The 24275-nt window shown below is 33.5% G+C and overlaps 4 protein-coding genes across 5 annotated transcripts; 2 read left to right on the top strand and 2 right to left on the bottom strand.

Moving 5' to 3' along the window:
• Positions 1-39: 39 nt before the first annotated feature.
• Positions 40-13744, bottom strand: LOC108908764 (SET and MYND domain-containing protein 4-like). The gene is made up of 12 exons (XM_018712896.2): positions 13613-13744; positions 13389-13515; positions 13100-13331; positions 12723-13048; positions 12503-12670; positions 9870-10167; positions 9359-9690; positions 4704-4884; positions 4089-4245; positions 3898-4029; positions 3678-3840; positions 40-955 (listed from the first exon to the last, which is right to left on the bottom strand). The coding sequence occupies exons 2-12, from the start codon at positions 13499-13501 to the stop codon at positions 829-831; spliced, it is 2229 nt and encodes a 742-aa protein (XP_018568412.1). The 5' UTR covers positions 13502-13515; positions 13613-13744; the 3' UTR covers positions 40-828.
• A 568-nt stretch (positions 13745-14312) lies between these two features.
• Positions 14313-14846, top strand: LOC108908735 (small integral membrane protein 12-A). Its single transcript, XM_018712861.1, has 3 exons — positions 14313-14405; positions 14458-14587; positions 14643-14846. Exons 2-3 carry the CDS (start codon positions 14458-14460, stop codon positions 14768-14770), a joined length of 258 nt encoding a protein of 85 aa, XP_018568377.1. The 5' UTR covers positions 14313-14405; the 3' UTR covers positions 14771-14846.
• Positions 14838-15756, bottom strand: LOC108908734 (6-pyruvoyl tetrahydrobiopterin synthase). Its single transcript, XM_018712859.1, has 3 exons — positions 15515-15756; positions 15349-15428; positions 14838-15255 (listed from the first exon to the last, which is right to left on the bottom strand). The coding sequence occupies exons 1-3, from the start codon at positions 15586-15588 to the stop codon at positions 14978-14980; spliced, it is 432 nt and encodes a 143-aa protein (XP_018568375.1). The 5' UTR covers positions 15589-15756; the 3' UTR covers positions 14838-14977.
• A 971-nt stretch (positions 15757-16727) lies between these two features.
• Positions 16728-21260, top strand: LOC108908733 (protein arginine methyltransferase NDUFAF7, mitochondrial). 2 transcript variants are annotated; one of them, XM_018712858.1, is made up of 5 exons: positions 16728-16797; positions 16935-17336; positions 17398-17568; positions 17683-17878; positions 20644-21260. In XM_018712858.1, exons 2-5 carry the CDS (start codon positions 16952-16954, stop codon positions 21188-21190), a joined length of 1299 nt encoding a protein of 432 aa, XP_018568374.1. In that variant the 5' UTR covers positions 16728-16797; positions 16935-16951; the 3' UTR covers positions 21191-21260. The 2 variants fall into 2 exon arrangements, with proteins under 2 accessions (XP_018568374.1, XP_018568373.1); XM_018712857.1 differs by having other exon boundaries at positions 16748-17336.
• Positions 21261-24275: the final 3015 nt, after the last annotated feature.

Raw genomic sequence — 24275 nt, 5'->3', positions numbered from 1 at the left:
AGTAGAAGTTTAATAGATCTATCATTGTCGTCAACGGGTGTTACATGAGCGCCTCTTTTGACGCGTTTCTGTACCATAAAGGAACAAACTTCACTAGATGCGTACTTTAAAATCCATTTATTTAATTTTATTTTATATATACAGATTGTTCCTATTTACGGATGTTCAAGCTATCAACACAATAAGTAGAAAACAAATGATCCATATTTTTTATCCTAGAAAGTCCTCAAAAAATGCATATTTGGAACCATTTGCCCATTTTTACTCAATTAACTCAAATTTTTAAAGATTCATAACACATTTCTTTGGGGTGGTAAATACTAATTTCTGATTTTCTATTTTAAGAGTTTCCTAACTAAAACCTTATATCAGTGATTAGCGACTTTGAAAATCACCGAGTAACAAGTTTCATCCAAAATTTTCAAATTTTAAATGCCTTTCCGATTTTTACATCCACCATCTTTTATTCAGGAATCTTCGGATTGGCAATTCAGATTCGTAATCAGCGACACAAAAACCCTCGGTAACAAAATTCAGGCAAAAATAATGAATAGAAAAATGTGTGACTTGAAAGCACAATTTAGTCCTCCGTGAAAAGCTATATTTTTTAAATTTCTACGAAAAAAGGAAACCTTTAAAAGCCAAGGATTTTAAGAAATTACAAAATTTAAAAACTGTTTTTTCTCGAGCCGTTGGATGAGGTTAGAACATTTAATATGAATTAAGAACCACAGGCAATTTGAAAATTCTATTAAAATACGAAAAATAAAATTGTACGTAATTATAAATATAAACTTCACAGCAATAAATCTATTTTTACTTAGACCCCTACGGCATTTTTTTACTTATAGCATCCACGCCATTCATCAATCCACGTATTATATAATCTGGATAGTACAAACTTAATATTGCTTTGGCGTCTATAATCATGCGTTCTACGTCTGGAAGCACAGTTCTGAAACAGGCAAATATTGTAAGTTGAACGTTAATATAAACTAAACGTAAAATTTGATTTTTCTTGATCAAATTCCAAGTCCAAGGCGGATAATGATAGTTTGATATACAGGGTTGTTCAGTCATAATGTAATTAATTTTAATAGCGCCAGCGGAGCACAGAGCGTTCGAACATTGAAGGAAACAACCGATTTCCTCAGTTGTCTTGAATTCTGCAAATGGTTTCAAAATCAAAGTGCAGCAGATCCGAACTTTATTAACAAAGTGCTATTGACGATAAGTATTTTTTTTAGCCATACTGGCATTTTAAATAAACCATGCTACTCTTTGAAAAGAAATAAGTCAGTAGGTAAATGTACTAAATGTAACTAAAAACTCATATTCAATTATAAAATGTAGTTGAAAACGTTAATAATATTAAAAATATTAAATTGTGAAAACCTAACATTCGAAAACAATTATTATCGTTATACATGTTTCTATTAACAAATAAATAATACTTGTTAATATTTAAAATGTAAATATTATTCATTGATGTGTCTAGGTAAAGAAATCTGTTTATTCCTTGTCGTTTACTACGCATTAAAAACGCAGTAAAAACTAGGTTAGTGACCAAATACGGTAGGTCAAGATTCACTCTTCCCCTAAAATTAATGGCATTACCACTGAATCACCCTGTATAGTCTATCCCGTTAAGAATAAGGGAATCTCTCTAATATTTTTCTGAGATGCCGTTTGACTCAAATAAATTTTCCTATGTAGAGTGGCCTATTTTAAAAAAGTCTACTAGTTATTTTTTTCATTGTCAAATTTCACAAAAATTGGTATTCGAACTTTTACTTAAAATTCGACTACATGTATTCCGCACCTCCTCGATCGATTCATATCAAATTTCATGAGAAATATTCGTTGCTAACTGTAAATTTATTAATGTGTCAACTCTCAACCACAACTCGCACTGAATTATACCAACAATATCTAGTAAACATCTAGTAATTAATACCACAGCCACACAAAAATAAAGGAATTTTCTAACCACAAAAAACAGGTTATAAATAACAAAAATTCACAAAATGTGCCAAGAAAAATACAAAAAAATCATTTTTCTATATTCAAATGTTCATTTATATAGTCAAGACCAGACCATGCGGAACGTGAATCCGCGATCAGAATTGATGGTTCTTTTTCTAACCTCAAAAAAACGGGCCAATTAAGGTCAGATATCACGAATTTAAAAAAAATAAGATTCGCGCCAAATTTGGTATACGGGGTCGCTGATCACGGATCCGAGGTTAATTTTTCAAAATTCAAGATGGCGGGTCCAAGATGGCCGACCAAATTTTAAAAAATTAACAAATTTGCGCCAAATTTGGTATACGGGGGTTTTCGGGGTCGCTGATCACGAATCAGATTTACAAAATTCGTTTTTAAAAATTGAATCAATTACCTATGTACCTACTTCAAGAAGGTTAAAACATAATTGGGTACTCGGGTTATAAAGTAAACTATTACAAAATGAATTTCGCAATTCTGACCTCGAATTCGTAATCAGCGACCCCGAAAACCCCCGTATACCAAATTTGACGCGAATCTGTTATTTTTTTAAAATTTGTGATCTCTGACCTTAATTGACCCGTTTTTTGAGGTTAGAAAAAGAACCCTCAGTTCTGAAAGCGGATTCACGTTCGGCGGGGTTTTAACCATATAAATGAACATTTGAATATAGGAAAAAAATTTTTTTGTATTTTCCCCAGCATTATGAATTTTGCTATTTTCGACTTGTTTTTTGAGGTTAGGAAATTCCCGTGATGTGATAGCTCAATTCTGACACCGGATTCGCGATCAGGAGGCAAAAATACTACGGATAACACGTCGCACGAAAAGTAAAGATAACTTTTTTTTGTGTGGCTGAGTAATTAACTGAAGCATCAATAAAAATTGATATGTCTAAATATTATTAATACCGGAACATATAACATAAACATTTTGAAATTATTAAATAATGTAATCTTTCAAAGAAATATCTTGTATTCTCGCTGTTCTATCAACACCCTTGACGAAGACCAACACGTGGAAATAGCCACGATATAAAGGTCTTACTATTTCTACATTTTACTTAAAATAGCGTCGTTAATTTTAAGGGAAGAGGGAAAAATGAGTAGAATACAAATATGTGATTAAAAAAAATTTAAAATCATTATTTAAACCCCTTTTGGGACTGCTCCTGACCACTGACTCGCAAAGGTTTATCGAGTGTGACTGTGTTTGGTCATTAACCTAGTTTTTACCCTGTTTTTAATATGTAGTGAACGACGAGGATTAAACATGAATGAATCAATTACATGAATTTTTACATTTTAAGTATTAACAAGCATTATTTATTTGCTAATAATATCACAATTTAGTATTTTTAATATTATTAACGTTTTCACTATGTTTTATAACTGAATATGAATTTTTAGTATTATGTCTAATTAATTATTCAGTTTATAGTACGTATATGTAGCGACTTATTACCTATTTTCTCTATAAATCATGTCATTATGGAAAATTTCAACGACAAAACATGGCATATAAGGAAATATCAAACTATCGTCATTTTTTGATAATCTACCTGCACTTGAAGTTTGAACGAAAAAATTAAACCCGACATTTTGTAGCTCTATGATAAGTTTCCAAACATACAAAGGTATTATAAATGGAAATAAATTAAGCAGGCTCACTTTAAACTGCCGAGGTTCCTGGGATGGGTTTTTATACAGCAAACGAGGACGGCCAAAGCGGTCTCGAACAATTTCACGCCGACCGTCCGGGAATTCTCCCCTTTCCATGCCTTCTGGATGTCCAGCCACAAACGGAAATACTTACATGTATTGAGGGGATCATCTGAAAACCCAGTTACCCGTTAAATTAAACGACTTCCGGGAAAAGACCCACGCCTACCATTTTCCAGGAAGTACTTGAAAAACGCCAAATAAAGTTCCTCCATTTCCTCGTGATTTTTATATAAAACTTTATCCCTGAGCTTCAGACACCTCATCAACCAATTCAGCCTGTTAGCCGCATCCTCTTGAGCTGGAAGAGAAGCGTTCGAATGTCGTTTCCTGTAAACGGAGATAATAACCTGTACGTACCCAAATTAAAATGTCTTTGAGCCTTTATTCTGGCAATTCTAAGGCATTCCGTGAAGAACGTTATATGGCAAGAATCGCAAGGAGTCAAGGATTCACTCTCGGGTACTTTCGGTAACGCCCCTTGGCACTTGGTGCACTTAAAACTATCCAAGTCGCCCTGAAAATATGAAATAACACTCCGATCCTTCTTGTAGCAATTATACTATAGCGGAAAATGGTCAAATCCGGATAAAATTTTGCTTACCATTTTTGAGAAGAAGAAAATTCAACATTCTAACATGAACGTTCGAACCGACACTGGAATCGGCGCTATTTACAAAACTGTACACTTTATGTGACTTTCAGAACGTCTGATGATCTTATGATGATGACCTTGACCATAACCTAGAGGTCAAGCTTGAAAGTTCTTTGAAGGTCAAACCAAGTTATGAAATACGAAAACCATGTTGTGGCCAAATGTCCAGGTTAGAGCTTTGAACTTTTTTTTTCAAAGGCATTTTGCTTTTTTTGGTTGCTTTGAAAGGATTTTCTATTTGTTAAATATCAGTGAGAGGACTTTTAGTTTCGCACGGCAGTTTGTTAAGAAAAATTTAAATTAATACATCTTCTACTCACGATTTCTTTCAAAGGATCCTCGCAAATTTCACATTTACAAACGAAACGGTACGTCTCCAGACAAGCAATCTGTCGCTGATTCCTGTCGAGCGCTCTGTAGTCGATACCGTAACAATTAAGTATTTCTCCGCCCTCGGGGATGTCCTCCAGGGCCTTGACGACAATCCTATCGCGGATGAAACTAAAAACGACAACATAACTGTAAAATATCCATAAACTTCATCGCGCAGCTTTTGTATTCAAATAGCATTCTCAATGTTACTACATTGATTGAGATTTAGGTGGTAGAGCTTAGTTGCAGAGTGATAAGTCGTTTATGAATAAAAGAAATCAACTGTTACCGCTGCCATACTGGGTAGTTTTATTATGATATAGCTTTGATGTGTGTCTGAGAAAATTATAGTGAAGTTAAATTATAAGATTAGATTAAGGACATTTAATAAATTGAAAAAAATTGCAATCCTGAAAAACAATAAAAAAAAAATTTTGTTCTAAAACGATGAAATTTGTTGTTAAATAAACTTTAATAAAATTAAAAAAAATTTTTTTGCTTGTTTAACCAATATATTTTCAAAATGATCTTAAAAAAAGTATAACCAACGGAAAAAAAAATTTTGTGTTACTATAATATTGTATAAAATACAGAAAAATACGGTTTTTCAATAAATTGTCACAAGATTCAGTTTTACCTAATTTTTTCATAATGAAATTATGTAACAGAAGATTATCTGGTAATGTTCATTCTCGTGATTCGATAATTATATTTTTAGATTAGAAAGAGATAGAGAGAACATCTGCTCCAAGTGCAGGCTTGGCTTGACAAAAAATTGCAAGCAGAAGACCGAGGTTGAAAACGAGAGGATTCGGGTATGACTGCAACTTTTATGACTCAAGATCCAGCACCAAACGAACTTCTCAAAACGATTTTTTGCAAAAGTGGCTGTGCTAATAATTGCGGTTGCCGGAAGGCGGGTCTACTTTGCACCATAGCACGCTCTAATTGTTCCGGAACTGATTGTCACAATTGCCAAGCATTTCTCGAAGAAGAACGAGAATCAGACCAATTGCCAGAACTTACAATGATTCAAGAGAATGAAAATTGAATATTGTTATTTTTTTATATTTCTGTTTTTAATGTGCAAATACTTTTTCATATTTAATAAATTTGTTAATTAAGAATCCCATATATTGACTTTTTGCAGAACCCTAAACATCATACACACAAATTTCTTTAAAATTTAACGAGTTGATTTCATTTTATAATTGTTCAATGATCTGAAAAATCCTAAAAATATCAATATGAGTATAATTGTTCAGTGACTTTGCAAACCCCTATAATATCAATTTGATTAAAATTGCTTTGAAAATTGTTGGCCATATTGGATCAAACATTTTGAATTTTTATTTTCTGATACAATATTCTTGTTCAGCGACTTCGAAAACCCCTATAATATCAATTTGATTAAAATTGCTTTGAAAATTGTAATTTTTTAAAAAATTGTTTAAAAAAAGTCGGCCATATTGGATCAAACATTTTGAATTTTTATTTTCTGATACAATATTATTGTTCAGCGACTTCGAAAGCCCCTGAAATATCAATTTGATTAAAATTGCTTTGAAAATTGTCATTTTTTAATTGTTTAAAATAAGTCGGCCATATTGGATCAAACATTTTGAATTTTTATTTTCTGATATAATATTCTTGTTCAGCGACTTCGAAAACCCCTATAACATCACTTTGATTAAAATTGCTTTGAAAATAGTCATTTTTTAATAAATTGTTTAAAAACAGTCGGCCATATTGGATCAGCCATTTTGAATTTTTATTTTCCGATATAATATTCTTGTTCGGCGACTTCAAAAGCCCATATAATATCAATTTGATTAAAATTGCTTTGAAAATTGTCATTTTTTAATTGTTTAAAATAAGTCGGCCATATTGGATCAAACATTTTGAATTTTTATTTTCTGATATAATATTCTTGTTCAGCGACTTCGAAAACCCCTATAACATCACTTTGATTAAAATTGCTTTGAAAATAGTCATTTTTTAATAAATTGTTTAAAAACAGTCGGCCATATTGGATCAGCCATTTTGAATTTTTATTTTCCGATATAATATTCTTGTTCGGCGACTTCAAAAGCCCATATAATATCAATTTGATTAAAATTGCTTTGAAAATTGTCATTTTTTAATTGTTTAAAATAAGTCGGCCATATTGGATCAAACATTTTGAATTTTTATTTTCTGATATAATATTCTTGTTCAGCGACTTCGAAAACCCCTATAACATCACTTTGATTAAAATTGCTTTGAAAATAGTCATTTTTTAATAAATTGTTTAAAAACAGTCGGCCATATTGGATCAGCCATTTTGAATTTTTATTTTCCGATATAATATTCTTGTTCGGCGACTTCAAAAGCCCATATAATATCAATTTGATTAAAATTGCTTTGAAAATTGTCATTTTTTAATTGTTTAAAATAAGTCGGCCATATTGGATCAAACATTTTGAATTTTTATTTTCTGATATAATATTCTTGTTCAGCGACTTCGAAAACCCCTATAACATCACTTTGATTAAAATTGCTTTGAAAATAGTCATTTTTTAATAAATTGTTTAAAAACAGTCGGCCATATTGGATCAGCCATTTTGAATTTTTATTTTCCGATATAATATTCTTGTTCGGCGACTTCAAAAGCCCATATAATATCAATTTGATTAAAATTGCTTTGAAAATTGTCATTTTTTAATTGTTTAAAATAAGTCGGCCATATTGGATCAAACATTTTGAATTTTTATTTTCTGATATAATATTCTTGTTCAGCGACTTCGAAAACCCCTATAACATCACTTTGATTAAAATTGCTTTGAAAATAGTCATTTTTTAATAAATTGTTTAAAAACAGTCGGCCATATTGGATCAGCCATTTTGAATTTTTATTTTCCGATATAATATTCTTGTTCGGCGACTTCAAAAGCCCATATAATATCAATTTGATTAAAATTGCTTTGAAAATTGTCATTTTTTAATTGTTTAAAATAAGTCGGCCATATTGGATCAAACATTTTGAATTTTTATTTTCTGATATAATATTCTTGTTCAGCGACTTCGAAAACCCCTATAACATCACTTTGATTAAAATTGCTTTGAAAATAGTCATTTTTTAATAAATTGTTTAAAAACAGTCGGCCATATTGGATCAGCCATTTTGAATTTTTATTTTCCGATATAATATTCTTGTTCGGCGACTTCAAAAGCCCATATAATATCAATTTGATTAAAATTGCTTTGAAAATTGTCATTTTTTAATTGTTTAAAATAAGTCGGCCATATTGGATCAAACATTTTGAATTTTTATTTTCTGATATAATATTCTTGTTCAGCGACTTCGAAAACCCCTATAACATCACTTTGATTAAAATTGCTTTGAAAATAGTCANTCTGATATAATATTCTTGTTCAGAGACCTCAAAAACCCCTATAATGTCAATGGAACTAAATTTACTTTGAAACTTATAATTTTTAAATAAATTTTTTAATGAAGTCGGTCATATTATATCAGCCATTTTGAATTTTCATTTTCTGATATAATATTCTTGTTCACAGACCTCAAAACCCCCTACAATGGTAATTTAACTAAATTTACTTTGAAATTTGTAATTTTTAAAGAAATTTTTTGAACAAGTCGGCCATATTAGATCAGCCATTTTGAATTTTCATTTTTTGATTTAATATTCTTGTTCTGAGATCTCAAAAACCCCTATTATGTCAATGTAACTAAATTTACTTTGAAATTTGTAATTTTGAAATAAATTTCTTAAACAAGTCGGCCATATTGGATCAATTTTCATTTTCTGATATAATATTCTTGTTCAGCGATTTTGAAAACCCCTATATCGATTTGATTAAAATCGTTTTGAAAATTGTCATTTTTTAATAAATTATTTAAAAAAGTCGGCCATATTGGATCAGCCATTTTGAATTTTTATTTTTTAACATTATATTTTTATTCAGTGACCTCGAAAACCCCTGCAGTATCAATTTGATTAAAATTTGCTTGAAAATTTTTAATTTATTTTAAATAATCTTTGAAAAACCATTTTTTGTTTAAACAATTAAATAATAATAAGCGTACAAATTTAAGTTTACAACTTTTTTCTACAAGCCATTTCAAGGCGATTGCAATGTTTTATGAAAATCCAAGGCTGTGCTAATTATTCCGAAATAATGACATATTTTTAAGCTACCTTTACTCCACTATATCGTTAAAATTTATATCAACAAATTATTTTTATTATATTTTCTATTATTTTGCAACACTGGAACCTATATTTCCATACACAACGCCACTCCGTATTAGCAGATTCCGCATTCGCGGTACATTTTCGGAACGTATTCCCCGCCAATAAATAGCTTTGACTGTATTACTATTCTTTTGTCTATTTCCACCTTCCTTTCCTTTATATTTTGTTGTTTCTGTTTACTGCGTGTTCTGTAATTTGGCGACCTACTTGTTCGGACAATAAAGTTATTAGTATTATTTTATTTGTTATTGTTGTTGTTCTCGCTATACATATATTATAATTATTTCGCTACGTCTTGGGGTGCGGTTACTAGCTAAGCCGAGAATAAGCGTAAGTTTACTTACAAATTCGTCACATTCGGGCGACAAGAGTGGTTCATCATGCTGACGGATGGGAAAATTCCACTGGCTACAGATCCGACACTATCCGGGATAAAGCAGTCTCTCAAACAGTCTGAAAAATGTTCCGTAGATTCTGAATCTATCTCTTTCGGAACGAACGACCAATGTTCAATGACGCTGGCGTTATAAGTGAGCTGTGCCATGTGCTTCACGAGCTGACCGCCAACTAACTTAATGAAGCTGTCCTTATCCTTTACCGGACAATTTTCCCTCGTCAAGTGCCACTGGAAGAATTGGGTGTAGTCTTCCAAGTATTTCACCACGACCAGAGCCCACTGAAACATTATTTATCACGGATCTGCCGGCAACAGTCCGCGTTACGGGAAGCCAACCATCGTTTAAAAAATACAAGAAAATCGAAGCGTTAAATAATAATAATTTTCCGAAATTTAAACCAAAATATTCCGCTAGGGCAAAAAATGCACACACCCTGTATGTACCGTATCGAACTTACCAGCAAGTACGACATAAGGTGTTTGTTTCCATCCAAATGTGACACAAGATTATTGAAATAGCGATAGTTGTCCGTGCGGCTGCCAAAATTCTTCAAGTCCTCCTCGGGGGTACTAATAGTCCTATCCAAACCGGTCCGAAGACCCCTCACCAAGGCCCTTAAAGCGGGGAGGGCTATTCCCAGGTCTTGCCAGATTCCGGCCTGCATCCCAGGGCACTCGAATCTGTGGCATCTGTTCCAGTCAGACTCCAATCTGCAATGATCGTCGCAATAGAAGCACGACGGGCAATCCCTGCACCTGTAATCAAATGTTTGGAATTAAGTACAAAATCAATGATAAAAGGAAGTATCTCGGATAAGTCGTATCAAATAATTTTTCCCATATCCCGAAACTAAACGGGATATAGCAAGATGCGGTTCCAAATTAAAAAAGAAAAACAGTCGTTAAACGTCCTAGAAGTTCTACGTTTTGAATAACGAATAACTTGATTTCTTTAACGGAACCTTTTATAAAAAAACAAACCCTAACAGTGCTTAATAAAATTATGCTCGGAAAATTTTGTAACGTAATGTCACGAATCAGTCGTCAGCTGAAGCGAACAGCGTTACCAAGTTCACATCATAATCTGTGGTTCACATTTACTGTGGGTTCTGCGTTAAACGTATGCAAGTAAATAAAGGAGCATGCTGCATTTGATTAAAATCAATTTTAACAATTGTATTAACTTAGCGCAAAATGTTTTAACAAGCCTGACTTCTCGAAGTCAACTTTCGTTAAAAGAAAATAAATAAAGCAGAGGTAGTTACCTGTTTGTAGGCACACCGTATTTTATCAAATAAAAAAAGTCGGCACACTAAATACCCGAATATACAAAATACACTACACACGGTTACAAAACCATTACCTAACAATTTAAAGCGTTTATTCAAATCTACCACCCTCCATATCTCCCGCATTTTTCCCGCAAAGGAGTTAACATAACACATTTTCAAAAAGTTCAAGCTTTAGAAGCAGCTGATTTCCCCAATCGTCTTGAATTTTGCAATTGGTTCCTAAGTGCAGCAGAACTTTATTAACAAAGTGCTCTGGACGGATGAATGCTGTTTTACTCGTGCTGGCATTTTAAACAGGTAAAAAACATAAGTATTGCTTTCTCAAAAACAATAAGTGCCTACCTAGGTTACACCAAAGTTTAGATTTACACTAAAGTTTACATTTATTATGTAAACTTTGGTTATACGCAACTGCATATTGAATAATAAATTGAATATAATACTAAAACTGTGTTATTTAACATAATAAATTATAAAACATGAAAACGTTAATAATATTAAAAATGATAAATTGTATTAACCGTACATTCGAAAACAATCGTCCCTATTAATTTGTTGTTTTAGCATCAACATTAATAAATAAATAACAATTGTTATCACAATATTTCAAGTAAAATCTCTATTTATCATGTATCGAGATGAAGGGATCAGTTCACGTCTGGCACCCTTGTTCCTACAAAAATTTCTTTATTCTCATAAACTATTATTTTAAACGTAATTTATTATAAATCCAATTTGTTGTTTACTTGTTTTTTGGAGGCGCTCTCTGATTTACAACCAAGCTCGCCAGGTTAGTATTTGACGTATAACCGACCACTTCGTACACTCGATGCACCTGGGCGACTACAGCTACTACTAGTACACAGTGCGTATGCAGCTGTATTTCAGATTCTACATTCAATTTCATTTTAAATTTGAAATGGTTCATCTTACGTCTCCTAAAAATGATGACAAGATTTTCCTTTGATAAAAGACCGACAACTTTTTGCTCTACTTTGCATCGAATACGATCCTGCTACAATATCACATAGTGCACGTGCAAGTGAAATGTGGGTTAAAAAGTTAATGACCTGGACAGATTAGCCTAGGTCGGAAACACATACCGAGTTATTTATTGTGCCTGAATTTGTCTCCGTCCGATTGTTTTTTTATGGAATACACAAGTCTCTCTTGCATTACTTACTGTCAATATTTAGATACTATGTACTTTTCACCCTCTCTTTATAATTTATCTGGTGAGTGCTGGTTTTTTATGTCATTATTTCTGTAATGAAATTGAAATGGTTATGAAATGAAATTTAAATTATTTGAACTCTTGAACTCTCACCCCCGTATATACTTATACTCTATCTTTAATCGATGTATCTCGTCTAATTTTATTTAAAAAAAAAAACAATGTTTGTAGAAGAATACATCATTTTTAAGGTTAAGTTCCACCGTAAATCCAGTGAAGTGAATTTGTAGTAGTTCATTTGCATCTCTGTAACTAGAATAGCAGATAATATTTTTTCATGCTCGAAAAAATGGTGAAATGCTTAGTTTTGGATATACGGAATATGGAAAAAGTTACAAAATAAAAATTGAATAGTATATCGGATTATCTCAGGTGACCACCCTGTACAGGTCCGGCCAAATTGGACACTTTTGAGGGGTCTTTTCTTTTCCCCGAAATGATGAAACAACGGTAGTTTAAACATCACGAGCTCGATTATCGAGAAAAGTCATTTCGTCGACAGGTGAACACGGCATCTCGATATTGACTGGTTTAAGTCATATTAATAAATTCAATGATTACTTACGGAATGCAAGTTACGACATCCCTCAGACAATTGTAACATTTATCGGGATACAGATCCCACTTGTTTCTAAAGATAAAGGCGAAAATGAATGCTTTCTCGACAAAAAGAACATCACCCTTATGGATCTGCTTCCGTGCGACCACATGTCTCCCGCGTTCGGCATCATAACTGAAAATATATATTTAGAAATGATGTCTCAAAACTAGTTTTCGGATATTACCTCATTTTGATTTTGGAGGACGCGTGTGCGAATTGTTCGTTTTCTCCATCTTCCAATTCCGGAAGTTCGTATGTGTTTACAGGTTCAAAATCCTCGGGTTTTTTTATCTGTTCATCCTTCAACTTCTGTAATATTTTTAAGTATTTTTCTCTTTCCAGAATATTTGCAGTCGTTAAATACTCATAAGCCTCCGCGATGCACTCCTTCCACTTCTCGACTTGTCCGGTCCAAAAATAACATCTGATTCTCCTCATGTATAATTTTGGCTTTACACTCGCTATCCCACGCTGCAAGAGAAAACAGCGATCCAAATCCTTCAAACATAACTGAAAATATTTGAATTAAAAATTTTAGCCTTAAAAGAAACACATTTTTACCTCGTAATTTTTCATTTCGTATAAGACAGCGGATCTGTTGGCCAAAGCAAGAGCAAAATAAGTCCAGTTCGGCATGGCATAGCATAAGCTTTTCGTATAAAATTCCATACTCTTCAAATATTGCTTTTTAGAAAACCAATGGTTTCCTTCTTTCCTATACAAATTAGCCGCGTAGTCGTCTTTTTTTATTTTATTATCAAAATGTATTTTTAGCCAATAATTTATCGGCTCCCTAAAAATGATATGGTTATTTTATGATTATAAGCAAAATCATAGACAAATAACTCACATGTCCGACCTGGTATACAACTGATAGAACTTTTCAAAAACATTTCCCTGAGGTGCTTCTACTTCAACAATAAAATGTGATAGCAAATGATCCATCCGCATATCTAGATCCATCTTTCCAAATTCCTCTGAACAAAAAGAGAAAAAACAAAAAATGACTTAGGACTCGTGATTACTTTGTTCACACATCTTGAGTAAAATTGTTTAATTAAAGTTTATACTTACTTTGACGGTGTTTAAGACATATAAATCAGTATTATGTTTATTAGAATATCGAATTCGACAATAACCACAGTATTACAACTGTGATTTGTGGTTTATGGTACAACTACAATTAATCAACTACTACATACATTACAACAGTTATGACACGACTGATTATTTTATTATTCATGCGACTGCGCATCCAAAGTTGAAGGCTGAGCCATGCCATAGACCTCAATTCACATGGAACTTTGGAGTCGGCCGAAATTGACAGTTCCGTTTCGTGGATAATAATCATATATCTAAATATACTTTTAGATCTATGATAACAATAATGCAGTTCACATTTGAGTGTGATCGCGCGCGCCATTATTCCATGGCTAGAAATTGGCCTCAATGATTTGGGATCGAGGGGGATTATCCCTCTTTATCCTGCTTCATCCTTGTGTAGGCCTGGACAGCCTTCGTAGGTGGGCCCCATCCGTCTCTGATTCAGATTCAGTGTCATATCCTTTATAAATGAATATGTTTACAGCATGATTTTGTATATTAATGATTATCATGTTTAATGCGACTAATATTATAAGGCATCGAACAACACGTTTTGATTTTAAATTTTCTTGAAATACCTCTACTGTCATATTCCCCATTACAATCACGTTCAAATAACCTTGATCAGCTCTAACTTCTCGTATTAAAACTAATCCTGATGGGAACGTAGCTTTAGTTGTTTATATACCACTTGCACATGTTTTTAGTTCAAATGTCGCATCAAAGTCAAATCTAGGTACATTTTTGAGGTTAAGTATAAGAGGTAAATGAAATTATTTTGCGCTGCCTTTGCGATTGATTGTACGTATTTTTAGATGTGGCCAGTATTAATGGGCGCCCTTAGGAGTTACGCTCCATATATTACCCTCCCTTTTGCAGCTTTAGTCGGCGTTATTGGCTATAACCTAGAAAACTGGATGTCTGACAAGTACACCCCATACAACAGTAAGTGGGCTATATATAAATTTTAAAAATTGTGCCTCTTATTGTGGCTTTCTAGAATCTATCGAAGAACAACGTACAGAAAGGCTGTTGGAAGAGGATAAATTGCAGGCTGCCGAAAATGTCGAGAAATTAAAGTACAAAGCCAACGTTTTAAATACAAATTTGTCGCCTTCCCTAAGTTAGATCCTTGATTTACTGTGATTGTAATTTGTACTGAGTAATACTTTTTCATTGTATATAAATAAACATGTTTTAATCATATAATCGTTTTATTTTAGCCGTAAACTAACAGCGTACCTATTAGTTTAAAAATGAAATTAAAAATATAAATATTAAAAACATAGGAATGACGAAGCTGAATTGGATCTGAAACGGATTTTTCAGTATGCTTCATTCGCCGCGATACTTCACGATATTATTTTCCGTTTCATATACTTCCACCTCGTGCAGCAAATCGGGTTTGTCCATAATTTCTTTCATGCGGTACCAAATGAAGACCGTTAAATTTTCGGTAGTGCTGGGTCTTGATGAGAAATATTCTACGTCTTTGTCCAAGTTTTTGTGGTCCATGGGTTGCATTATGGCTTCCTCCATGAATTTTTTCAACTGAGTCATGTTCATTATCATACCGGTTCTCGGGTCAATTTCACCAAACAACGTAACCTTTACTAAACAAAAAAGTGGAAGGAATAAATTTCAGAACTATTTCATGACCAAATTCTTACAGACTAAATTACTGTGTACTAAATTATAACACTTACCAATATAGTTATGTCCGTGGCCATTGATGTGGTTGCATTTACCGAAAACTTCTTTATTTTCAACATCGTTCAAATAGGGGCTATAACACATTGAATGTAAAATAATACAACTGCAATTAGTTACTTAAATCATTGATTTATACGAAGAAAAATCAATAAACATCACCTGTGGAGTCTGTGACAAGCTGAAAATGTAATTCTTCTGGTCTGATATGCCTTAGGATTTTTTATTTCATCCATAACGTGGAAAAATATTTGTACCTTTGTGCCTGATTAAATTTACTTTGCTAACCAACATATGGATTCGTGCAAAAAGTAAAATAACTTTTTTATTTGGTGAAAGGATAATTCAAAAACTATTATAGTCCAAATTATCTGTCAAATCCATGAAAATATGGAATATATTTGGACTATTTTTATTTTTCAGAAATTTTCAAGAGTAGGTTAAATTTATAGTAGTTTTTATTATCGACCCTTAAGCCTTAAACGTGGACAAACAGATTTCGCCAGGAAGAAATAAATAACCGTGAGATGGCGCTGTTTTGTCAATTTGCTAAATGTCTCTAAACTGGCAAATCAATGCTCTTGTTTTTCAAAACGACGGTTTGACATAATATATCAATTTGTGTTGTTTATATATAAAAGAGCTAAAAATTAAAATTTAATTTTGTAGTAATATCAATAAATAAATCATTTTTTTCGTATAAATGTATTGAAAATTCTGGAACATTATTAATGGTTGGCAAAAAGAGTTTTCCCACAATTAAACCTGCTTAAACTCATCTAGAGACTTTAAAATTGCTGATCGATACTTGGGAATATAGTTATAAATATAATTGTTTTGAATACTGTGGATTTTATTTGTATTACATATTGCTCTATTATTGAACATTGTTTTGTTGTTATATTACAATTTTAACTGTGAAAAACGCCTTTAGTTTCTGTAGCTTATTGTTGTTATTTTGACAAATTGCAGTTGTAGCCAAATCAATGTTTTTGGTAATTAGTTTTAGTCTTTTATTTAATTATTCACATACTTTTGATATTTCCTTTCTTAGGAAGATAAATGATACAATTTCTAATAGATTTGTATATGATTATCACACTGATGTAGTATTGAACTATGTCTTAAACTTTCAATTTAAAAGTAAATAGCAACATATTTTCTAGAAGCACCTAAAGAATATAGACAATAAACGTAGAAATGGTCAAATATCACTAATAGATTTAATAGTTTTCCTCACAAATATTCAATTTTTTGTTCTATGCCATCTGTTGGTTGCTTGCCTTCACTAACATGTTTAATGTAAAAGTGTAAAATGGCCTTTATAATCCAATAATGATTACCAACAGACAAATATCAAATTACCAACTGTTCTAAATAACTGGACTACTTGGATGGATATCAACATAACCTTTTTTTAATTTTGCGTTTTCTAATTTTATTCTGTAAGCAGATATTAAATCTTGTCTATATTAAGGCAACATTTGTTAACTTCAAACATTCTCAAATAACACGACTACATGAAGAAATAATATTTTGGCTTCACCGTGACGTGATGTCAATATTTTTTTTGTTTTTTTAGACGTCCCAAAAATGTGAATGCACCGTTCTGAAATCTCGAAATTAAACATGATACTTTCGCGTGTACGCCACCCAAAATTCACCGTAAAAAACTTTACAATCGTGCGGACTTATTACAATGTCAAGAGAAAGGTCAAAGTGGACGAGGACTACCTAGCCAAGCACATCCACCAAAAGATCAGAGCTAAGGGGCCAGTGACTGTAGCAGAATACATGAAGGAGGTACTGACCAATCCAATGGCTGGGTATTACATGCACAAGGACATGTTTGGTGATACGGGAGACTTTGTTACTTCGCCCGAAATCACACAGATGTTCGGCGAGATAATAGCGGTTTGGTTTCTCAACGAGTGGCAGAAGATGGGGTCTCCCAAGCCGGTGCAGATTGTGGAGCTTGGGCCAGGTTTGCACGATATTTTCAAATACATTTTCAGCTCTAAAAAAAACTGCAATTCATCTTTCAGGCAGAGGTACGTTGTGTAACGATATTTTACGGGTGTTTAGCCATTTCAAGGCCCTGCACAAAGCTAGCCTCCATCTAGTCGAGATCAGTCCTACTTTGAGTGAGGTGCAGGCGAAGCAGTTGTGTAACGAGACGAATCCTACCCCCGAAAGTGACACCGTGTATAAGAGAGGTAACTAATAGAGACATCAAAGTCGCTATCAAACTTTTTCGTTATAATTAACCTTCAAAAACAAATTCTCGGGCTGGGCAGATGATATTTTACGTTTTGATTTATTAAATTTAGGGATGTCCCACCACGGGATCCCCGTATTCTGGCACAAACAGCTGGAAGACGTCCCCCACTCCTTCAGCTTGATCGTGGCGCACGAGTTTTTCGACGCGCTGCCCATACACAAGTTCCACAAGACTTTCAACGGGTACAAGGAGGTGCTCATCGACATTGATTGTGACGAGACCACCGACAGCCTGCCAAAATTCAGGTAGACACGCATATTTTCAATAATATTAGCATAGAACTACTCTTACTCGCTGGCACTCTAAAAAAACGATACTAGAATAAAAAATAACTATTTTGTAAGGAAATAGATTGGAAAGCTGTCATTTTCCATTTAGTTTAACTTAACGGAGCTTTATAACAAAATAGCGTAGCATCGATGATTGGGAGGAATATCAAATTGGCAGGATTGGCAGTGGCATTTATCTTATCTATCACTTCTTATATTTGTGGTTGTAAAGCAAAGCCCTTAGTTTGAAAACAAAAGAGACTGACATCTAAGCTTGCTAGGATCTGACCTTGAAGCAAGTTGACAGTGATAGTTGCCACCAAACAGACAGATGGCGCTTTTTTGACAGCAGTTTCTTTGTATTACAGAAAATTGACAGCTTGAATAATGAAAAATAATTGCATAATAATGCAGCACATGCGCAAATCCACAAACGATAAATTCAAAATTAGTTCAATGATGAATTTGTACTATAGTCCAGGAAAGTTAAACATAAAAAGGCGGAATATTGGAACTTTTGGCTCCAAAACATTAGGGACAAAATAATAGTCAATTCATTTTAAAATACAAACAACAGTGAATTAGAGAAAAGAGAATTGCCAAAAATTCTTTGAATCAAACGTATCATTTTATAGGTTTTCGAGGGTGTACATCACGAACTGATTATGTGCTTTTTAATATTTTCCAGAAAAAGCTTTCCTTTGAAATTTTTTTGCGATAGCGACAAAGCAGTTTTACTTAAGAAATCTAGATATGGAGGTCCATAAATAATTGTTAAATATAATAAATAAAAGAAAGTTATTTTTAATAATTATAAATAAATAAAAAAAATTATATTAATATAATTTTTTTTAATTATACCTTTGCAACTGCAGAAAATTCCTTTCCTATTGTCAACTAATTTAAATTTTCCATTTCATTATATTCAGAATTTTTTAATATTCAAAATAAAAAAAAATCAAAAAACATATTTCTCTGGAAAATATTTAAAAACGCATAATCGTAATGTACACCCTTGAAAACCTATAAAATGATACGTTTGGTACTCAAAAATATTCAAGCCTCGGAAAATGATATAAGATTTTCCAAGAATTTTCCGCATTTTTTTTTTCTCTAATTCACTTTTGTTATTTAAAAATGAATTGGCCATTATTTTGGCTCCAAAACATTAATTTTCATATAATCTGTACCACATTTAAAAAATATACGGGAAAACTATTGGGAAAATCGTAATTTTTCCTGGGAGCTATTTTGTAGGAAATTTAATTTTGAACAACTTTTATTTGAAATTTTTTTCGAAAAAATGCGTCTTCTTTGAGATATTGGCAGTTTTTGCTCAAAAAACACGAAAAATCTTATACAGGGTGTCCCATTTTAATGTACCAGACCGCATAATTTTTTTACTTCGACTTTTATAATATTTCGAACAAAAGTTATCAGGTTTCGAGGGGGTCAAATTGTAGTGACCTTGAATTTGACTTTGAAGTCAAGGTAATTTCAAGGTTAACCTTGACTTTTTAAATAGAAACCCATATTTTTTATTGCAGATTCGTATTGTGCGGGAAAAAATACGTAACTTTTGTATGAAATCTTTTTCTTGAAAAGGCTTCCTGTAATGAAAATATGGGTTTCCATTTAAAAAATCAAGGTTGGCCTTGAAACGACCTTGATAATTGACTTCAAGGTCACCATAATTTGCCCCCCTGGAAACCTGATAACTTTCGTTCGAAATATTTTTTTATAAAAGTCGAATTAAAAAAACTATGCGGCCTAGTACATTAAAATTGGATACCGTGTATATATCTGAAAACGCTGTATGTTGCTGGTGGTTTATATGACACATGCTTTCTGACCTCAAAACCTACATTTTTCTATAAAAAAAATCTCAGAGTAAAAGAATTCATCCAATTTTTCCTTATTTTCCTGGACTGCTAGATCCATGTTTCATTTACCCGCGATCTCAGAGTTAGTCTCAATTTTTTTTAATGCTGTTCTGTTGAATCAGCCTTCAAAATAGTTCAGATTGCACTATTTTATTTTTTATTTCGCGTTAATGTGGACGTTAAAAAATGAATAGAAAATCGAACAGTAAATTAATCTCTGACTATGGCGCCATCTATGCATCGTACGCGGAAGCAAATGGCTCCATCTGTCGTGCTGACTCCCAACTGTTCCATTCGAATGGCTACAGTAGGGAGCGACCTGCTATATTGCAGGTACTTGTTGCACGACTGCCACCCACAGAGAGTGAAGACAATGTTTTAATTGCCAGTGTTGCGAGAAACAACTACTCCGAGGGCTATATTGGCATTGAATTGGATGGAGCCATTTGCTCCCGCGTACAATGTATTTCCTTATCGTGACGATGCGACGCAAAACAGCTGGATCGTTCGTCGGTTGTCTCAACTATGACACACTGATGAGGACTAATAAGTCCGAAACCGGTCTGTGCCTGGTGGGTTAAACTGACAGACGAACGACCCTAGCTGTTGCAGTAGGTGCCGCAAGTATAATTCAATGCCAGTAGGGGCATATACCCCTCGTAGTAGTTGTTTCTCGCAACACTGGCAATTAAAAGCCATCTATGCATATTTGTACAAATTAGTGCTGATGGCACAATTCCAGGAGGACGTTAGATGGCGCTGGGTTACTTTTCCGAGTCCTCACTTATTTTTTCTACGGTTTCAGAATGTTTGTACGCCGAATTTTGACTTCCTGAAAATTTTGTTTCTTGTTTTTAGGTACACCCTGGCCCGCAACGAGACCCCAATGAGCAAGTTGCTGGTGAAGCCAGACGAGACCCGGGAACACGTCGAGATATCCCCCGACAGCATCGCGATCTTTAGGACCATCTGCGAGAGGGTCAAGTTCTCGGGCGGCATCGCCCTGGTCTGCGACTACGGCCACAACGGCACCGGCACCGACACGTTCCGCGCCTTCAAGAAGCACCAACAGGTGGACCCGCTGGTGTTGCCCGGGACGGCGGATCTCACCGCCGACGTCGACTTCAGTCTGTTGAGGAACGTCGCGAACGAGGTAGATGGCGTCATTACGCTGGGCCCCTCCACTCAGAAGAACTTCCTGTTGAAGACCGGGCTGGAGTACAGGTTCAAGGCTCTGGCCAGGAACATCGAAGACAAAGACCAGCTGGAGAATCTGACGGAGTGTTATAATTTCTTGGTGGACGAGGAGAAGATGGGGGAGAGGTTCAAGTTCTGCGCGCTGTTCCCGGAGACGGCAAGGAAGATTCTCAACAAGGCGGCCGTGGTGGGGTTCTCGTGGCAGTAGGTGGCGTTGGTTTTACGATAAAAATCTGTGATGTTCTGTTTTGGTAAAATAAATTATTTATTTCGTGTTTTTTGGCTGTTTTTTTTTATCTTTGGAGGTTTTTCTATTTGACGGAACTTTTTGTTTCTGATTCTTAGTTTTTTCAGGTTTAAATTGGAAAGATGGGGAACAAACGGAAAGGTTTGGTATATGCATAAAAAATATTTAGAAAAACGTCAACCTAGCAACTGAGGTTGGGTTTTCATGGTTGTAAGTGACGGGTTTGGCGGTACAGGCAGCTTACATGAAAATTTAATTTCTTTCAGGACTGCATAATCAATTGCAGATGCTAAAATTGTGAAAATTTAAATTTTGTCACGTGCTTAAGAAAGCATTGCGTAGCGAATTTTCCTCGGTACCGTTAGCGACTATGTAAAATCCTGTGAATTTCTGATGTAAAATAACTTATTTAATTCACTTTTTTGGGAGGTTTTTTTGTTGTTTTTGGAGATTTTTCTGTGCTTTGATGGAACTTTCAGTTCCGATTTTTTTTTTCTGATCTAAATTGAAAAAAATCTAATGTATAAAATTGAGCCCTATACAGGGTATTCCTAAATAAGTGTCGCAACGGAAAACTGTAAATTCCTCTTGAAAAAAGAAACATTTTTTTCCTCTTCCATTTTTCTCTCCAGGCTTTCGTTTTCGAGATACACGGTGTCAAAACTTTAATTTTTTTTAGTTTTTCGCCAATATCTTAGGAATCGTTTGAACTACAGGACTGAGCTTTTGTACACACATTACCACTATTAATAGCTACTTTTCCGAACCCTTCTCGAATTAATTGGACGTGCCAGTGGTGGAGATTTTAAGGTATCGTAAGGGTTTTTCCCCCCCTAAATTTTACGCCACTGGAAAAATTGACTTTTGACAGCAAATTCTAAAGCGCCAATGAATTTTACACAATAAGAGTTCTCTTGGTTCATTGCTCTAAAGTCAACCGTTTTCAAGAAAAATGACTTTTTATGAACAAAAGCAAACATTTTTGCTAACGTTCCATGTCAATACTATCGAAAAGTTGACCGATAGAGGTGAAGCCGCAGCGGCAGAAAGAAACATGATTAGAAGATGTAATGCGTGCATTCAAGCCAACGGACGTAATTTTGAACAGTTTCTGTAAATTTTACTCGCCAAATTGATAAAAAAAAGTTAAAATCCTATCTGTTGTTAAATTTCGTTAAAATTGTTAATTATTACTACCTATTTTTTGAATTACAAAAGATTTTCGAAACGTTAGCAAAATGTTTGCTTTTGTTCATAAAAAGTCATTTTTCTTGAAAACGGTTGACTTTAGAGCAATGAACCAAGAGAACTCTTATTGTGTAAAATTCATTGGCGCTTTAGAATTTGCTGTCAAAAGTCAATTTTTCCAGTGGCGTAAAATTTGGGGGGGAAAAACCCTTACGATACCTTAAAATCTCCACCACTGGCACGTCCAATGAATTCGAGAAGGGTGCGAAAAAGTAGCTATTAATAGTGGTAATGTGTGTACAAAAGCTCAGTCCTGTAAGTTTTGACACCGTGTATCTCGAAAACGAAAGCCCGGAGAGAAAAATGGAAGAGGAAAATAATGTTTCTTTTTTCCAGAGGAATTTACAGTTTTCCGTTGCGACACTTATTTAGGAACACCCTGTATATATTTATAAACTTATCAATAGTCAGAAGATCCTCAACAAAGCAGCTGAGGTTCAATTTTTGTGGTTATAAGAAATGACAGATTTAGCTAAACTTTTCTCGGTGTCTAAGGGGAAAATTTTTTTTTTTTCATATTTTTTAACAGATTTGTTTTGGTTGTTTTTTTTTGAAGGAGAATTATCTATTCTTTGGCCAAACTTTTTTATTGTGATTTATATTTTTTCAGTCTTTCTAAATGGAAGCAAATAGGGAAAAATTAAAAACAAACGGAAAATGTATAATATTGTGCGTTTATATTTCTATACATAAAAAATATTTGTTAATTAAAAGAAAACATTACATACATTTAAGATAAATAAAATGGTAACTGTTGATTATTTCCCCATAGGTGTACAGCAGTCCAGTTATAATTATAAATCTAATATGTAAAATATTCCTTCGTTCGTCATATTTGGACTAAGTGTATGTTTGGCTGCATATAGTTATTACCAGTTAAATTGTCTCCGCTCGAGTCCGATTATTGTCACAAACTATGCAACCATATATTCAGCTCTCTAACATTGTTGGCGGTACTCCCTCAATTCAGTGACAAGTCAATTAAATAGAGCATTAAATGAGTGATTTTGTGACATGAGTACTAATACCAAACGGACTGTTTGTCATGATATAAAAGACAGTCTGTAGATACATGCTTAGATGTTTCCTACTCCAATTTACCATTAATTAATTTCTTATAAACATTTTTATGCAAAAAAACGCATTTTTTAAGTTTTTGCAATATAAAACCTAAACTAACGAAGCAATCTGAATGCTATAAAGAGACAATTTGTAGAGAATCGAAATACGAATGAAACCAGAGGTCGATCGATCCGATTTGATAATTAGAAACGAAGAAAGCCGGGGAAAATAGGAAAATAGGAGTTTTTTTTTAAATTCATTATTCCTCCGTTTTTTGAGTCGTAGAGCAGACCCTGTGCACAAAAGTAGTGAATTATGTGCAGTGGCGGCGCGTGTACATTGATTGAATGTGTTCTGCTTAGAATTGTTACATTTGTTGAATTGAATTCCGGGATATTAAGTGCCCGGAGAGCTTGTAAATGGCGCCGCAGGCGAAAAATTTTAAAATTTTCAAGGTCACGCGTTTTCCTGGCACTTCTGAATTTCAAGGAACAATGAATTTATACAAAAATACAGATTTTCACAACGATTTTTGAAATTGATACCTTTTTGAAATATCTATTCACGAATTACCTACTGACGGTATAAATAAATTGGAATAAACTAAATATATTTTATTAAATTATTGAATATTGTTTAAAAACAAAAAAATCGTTTGTGAAGTTTACCAACGATTCAACGAATTTTAATTTTCCTCGCCGTGTTATGATTTTTTCTTTATCTTTTTATATATATA

The sequence above is a fragment of the Anoplophora glabripennis genome, unplaced genomic scaffold (assembly GCF_000390285.2).
Source record: "Anoplophora glabripennis isolate ALB-LARVAE unplaced genomic scaffold, Agla_2.0 scaffold446, whole genome shotgun sequence".
Taxonomy (NCBI): Eukaryota; Metazoa; Arthropoda; class Insecta; order Coleoptera; family Cerambycidae; genus Anoplophora; species Anoplophora glabripennis.
The sequence above is the reverse complement of the archived record's forward strand: the minus strand, read 5'-3'. Positions and strand labels throughout refer to the sequence as shown.

Excerpts from the sequence above, each read along its gene's own strand:
- LOC108908764 (XM_018712896.2), bottom strand. The coding sequence starts at position 13,501 with ATGGATCTAGATATGCGGATGGATCATTTGCTATCACATTTTATTGTT. Across the intron at positions 13,332-13,388 it reads TTGTATACCAGGTCGGACAT|GGAGCCGATAAATTATTGGC; the intron begins GTGAGTTATTTG and ends TATCATTTTTAG. Across the intron at positions 10,168-12,502 it reads GATGTCGTAACTTGCATTCC|GTGCAGGGATTGCCCGTCGT; the intron begins GTAAGTAATCAT and ends ATTTGATTACAG.
- LOC108908735 (XM_018712861.1), top strand. The coding sequence starts at position 14,458 with ATGTGGCCAGTATTAATGGGCGCCCTTAGGAGTTACGCTCCATATATT. Across the intron at positions 14,588-14,642 it reads CAAGTACACCCCATACAACA|AATCTATCGAAGAACAACGT; the intron begins GTAAGTGGGCTA and ends GTGGCTTTCTAG.
- LOC108908734 (XM_018712859.1), bottom strand. The coding sequence starts at position 15,588 with ATGGATGAAATAAAAAATCCTAAGGCATATCAGACCAGAAGAATTACA. Across the intron at positions 15,429-15,514 it reads GCTTGTCACAGACTCCACAG|CCCCTATTTGAACGATGTTG; the intron begins GTGATGTTTATT and ends AATGTGTTATAG. Across the intron at positions 15,256-15,348 it reads CCACGGACATAACTATATTG|TAAAGGTTACGTTGTTTGGT; the intron begins GTAAGTGTTATA and ends TTTTTTGTTTAG.
- LOC108908733 (XM_018712858.1), top strand. The coding sequence starts at position 16,952 with ATGCACCGTTCTGAAATCTCGAAATTAAACATGATACTTTCGCGTGTA. Across the intron at positions 17,337-17,397 it reads GATTGTGGAGCTTGGGCCAG|GCAGAGGTACGTTGTGTAAC; the intron begins GTTTGCACGATA and ends TTCATCTTTCAG. Across the intron at positions 17,569-17,682 it reads TGACACCGTGTATAAGAGAG|GGATGTCCCACCACGGGATC; the intron begins GTAACTAATAGA and ends TATTAAATTTAG.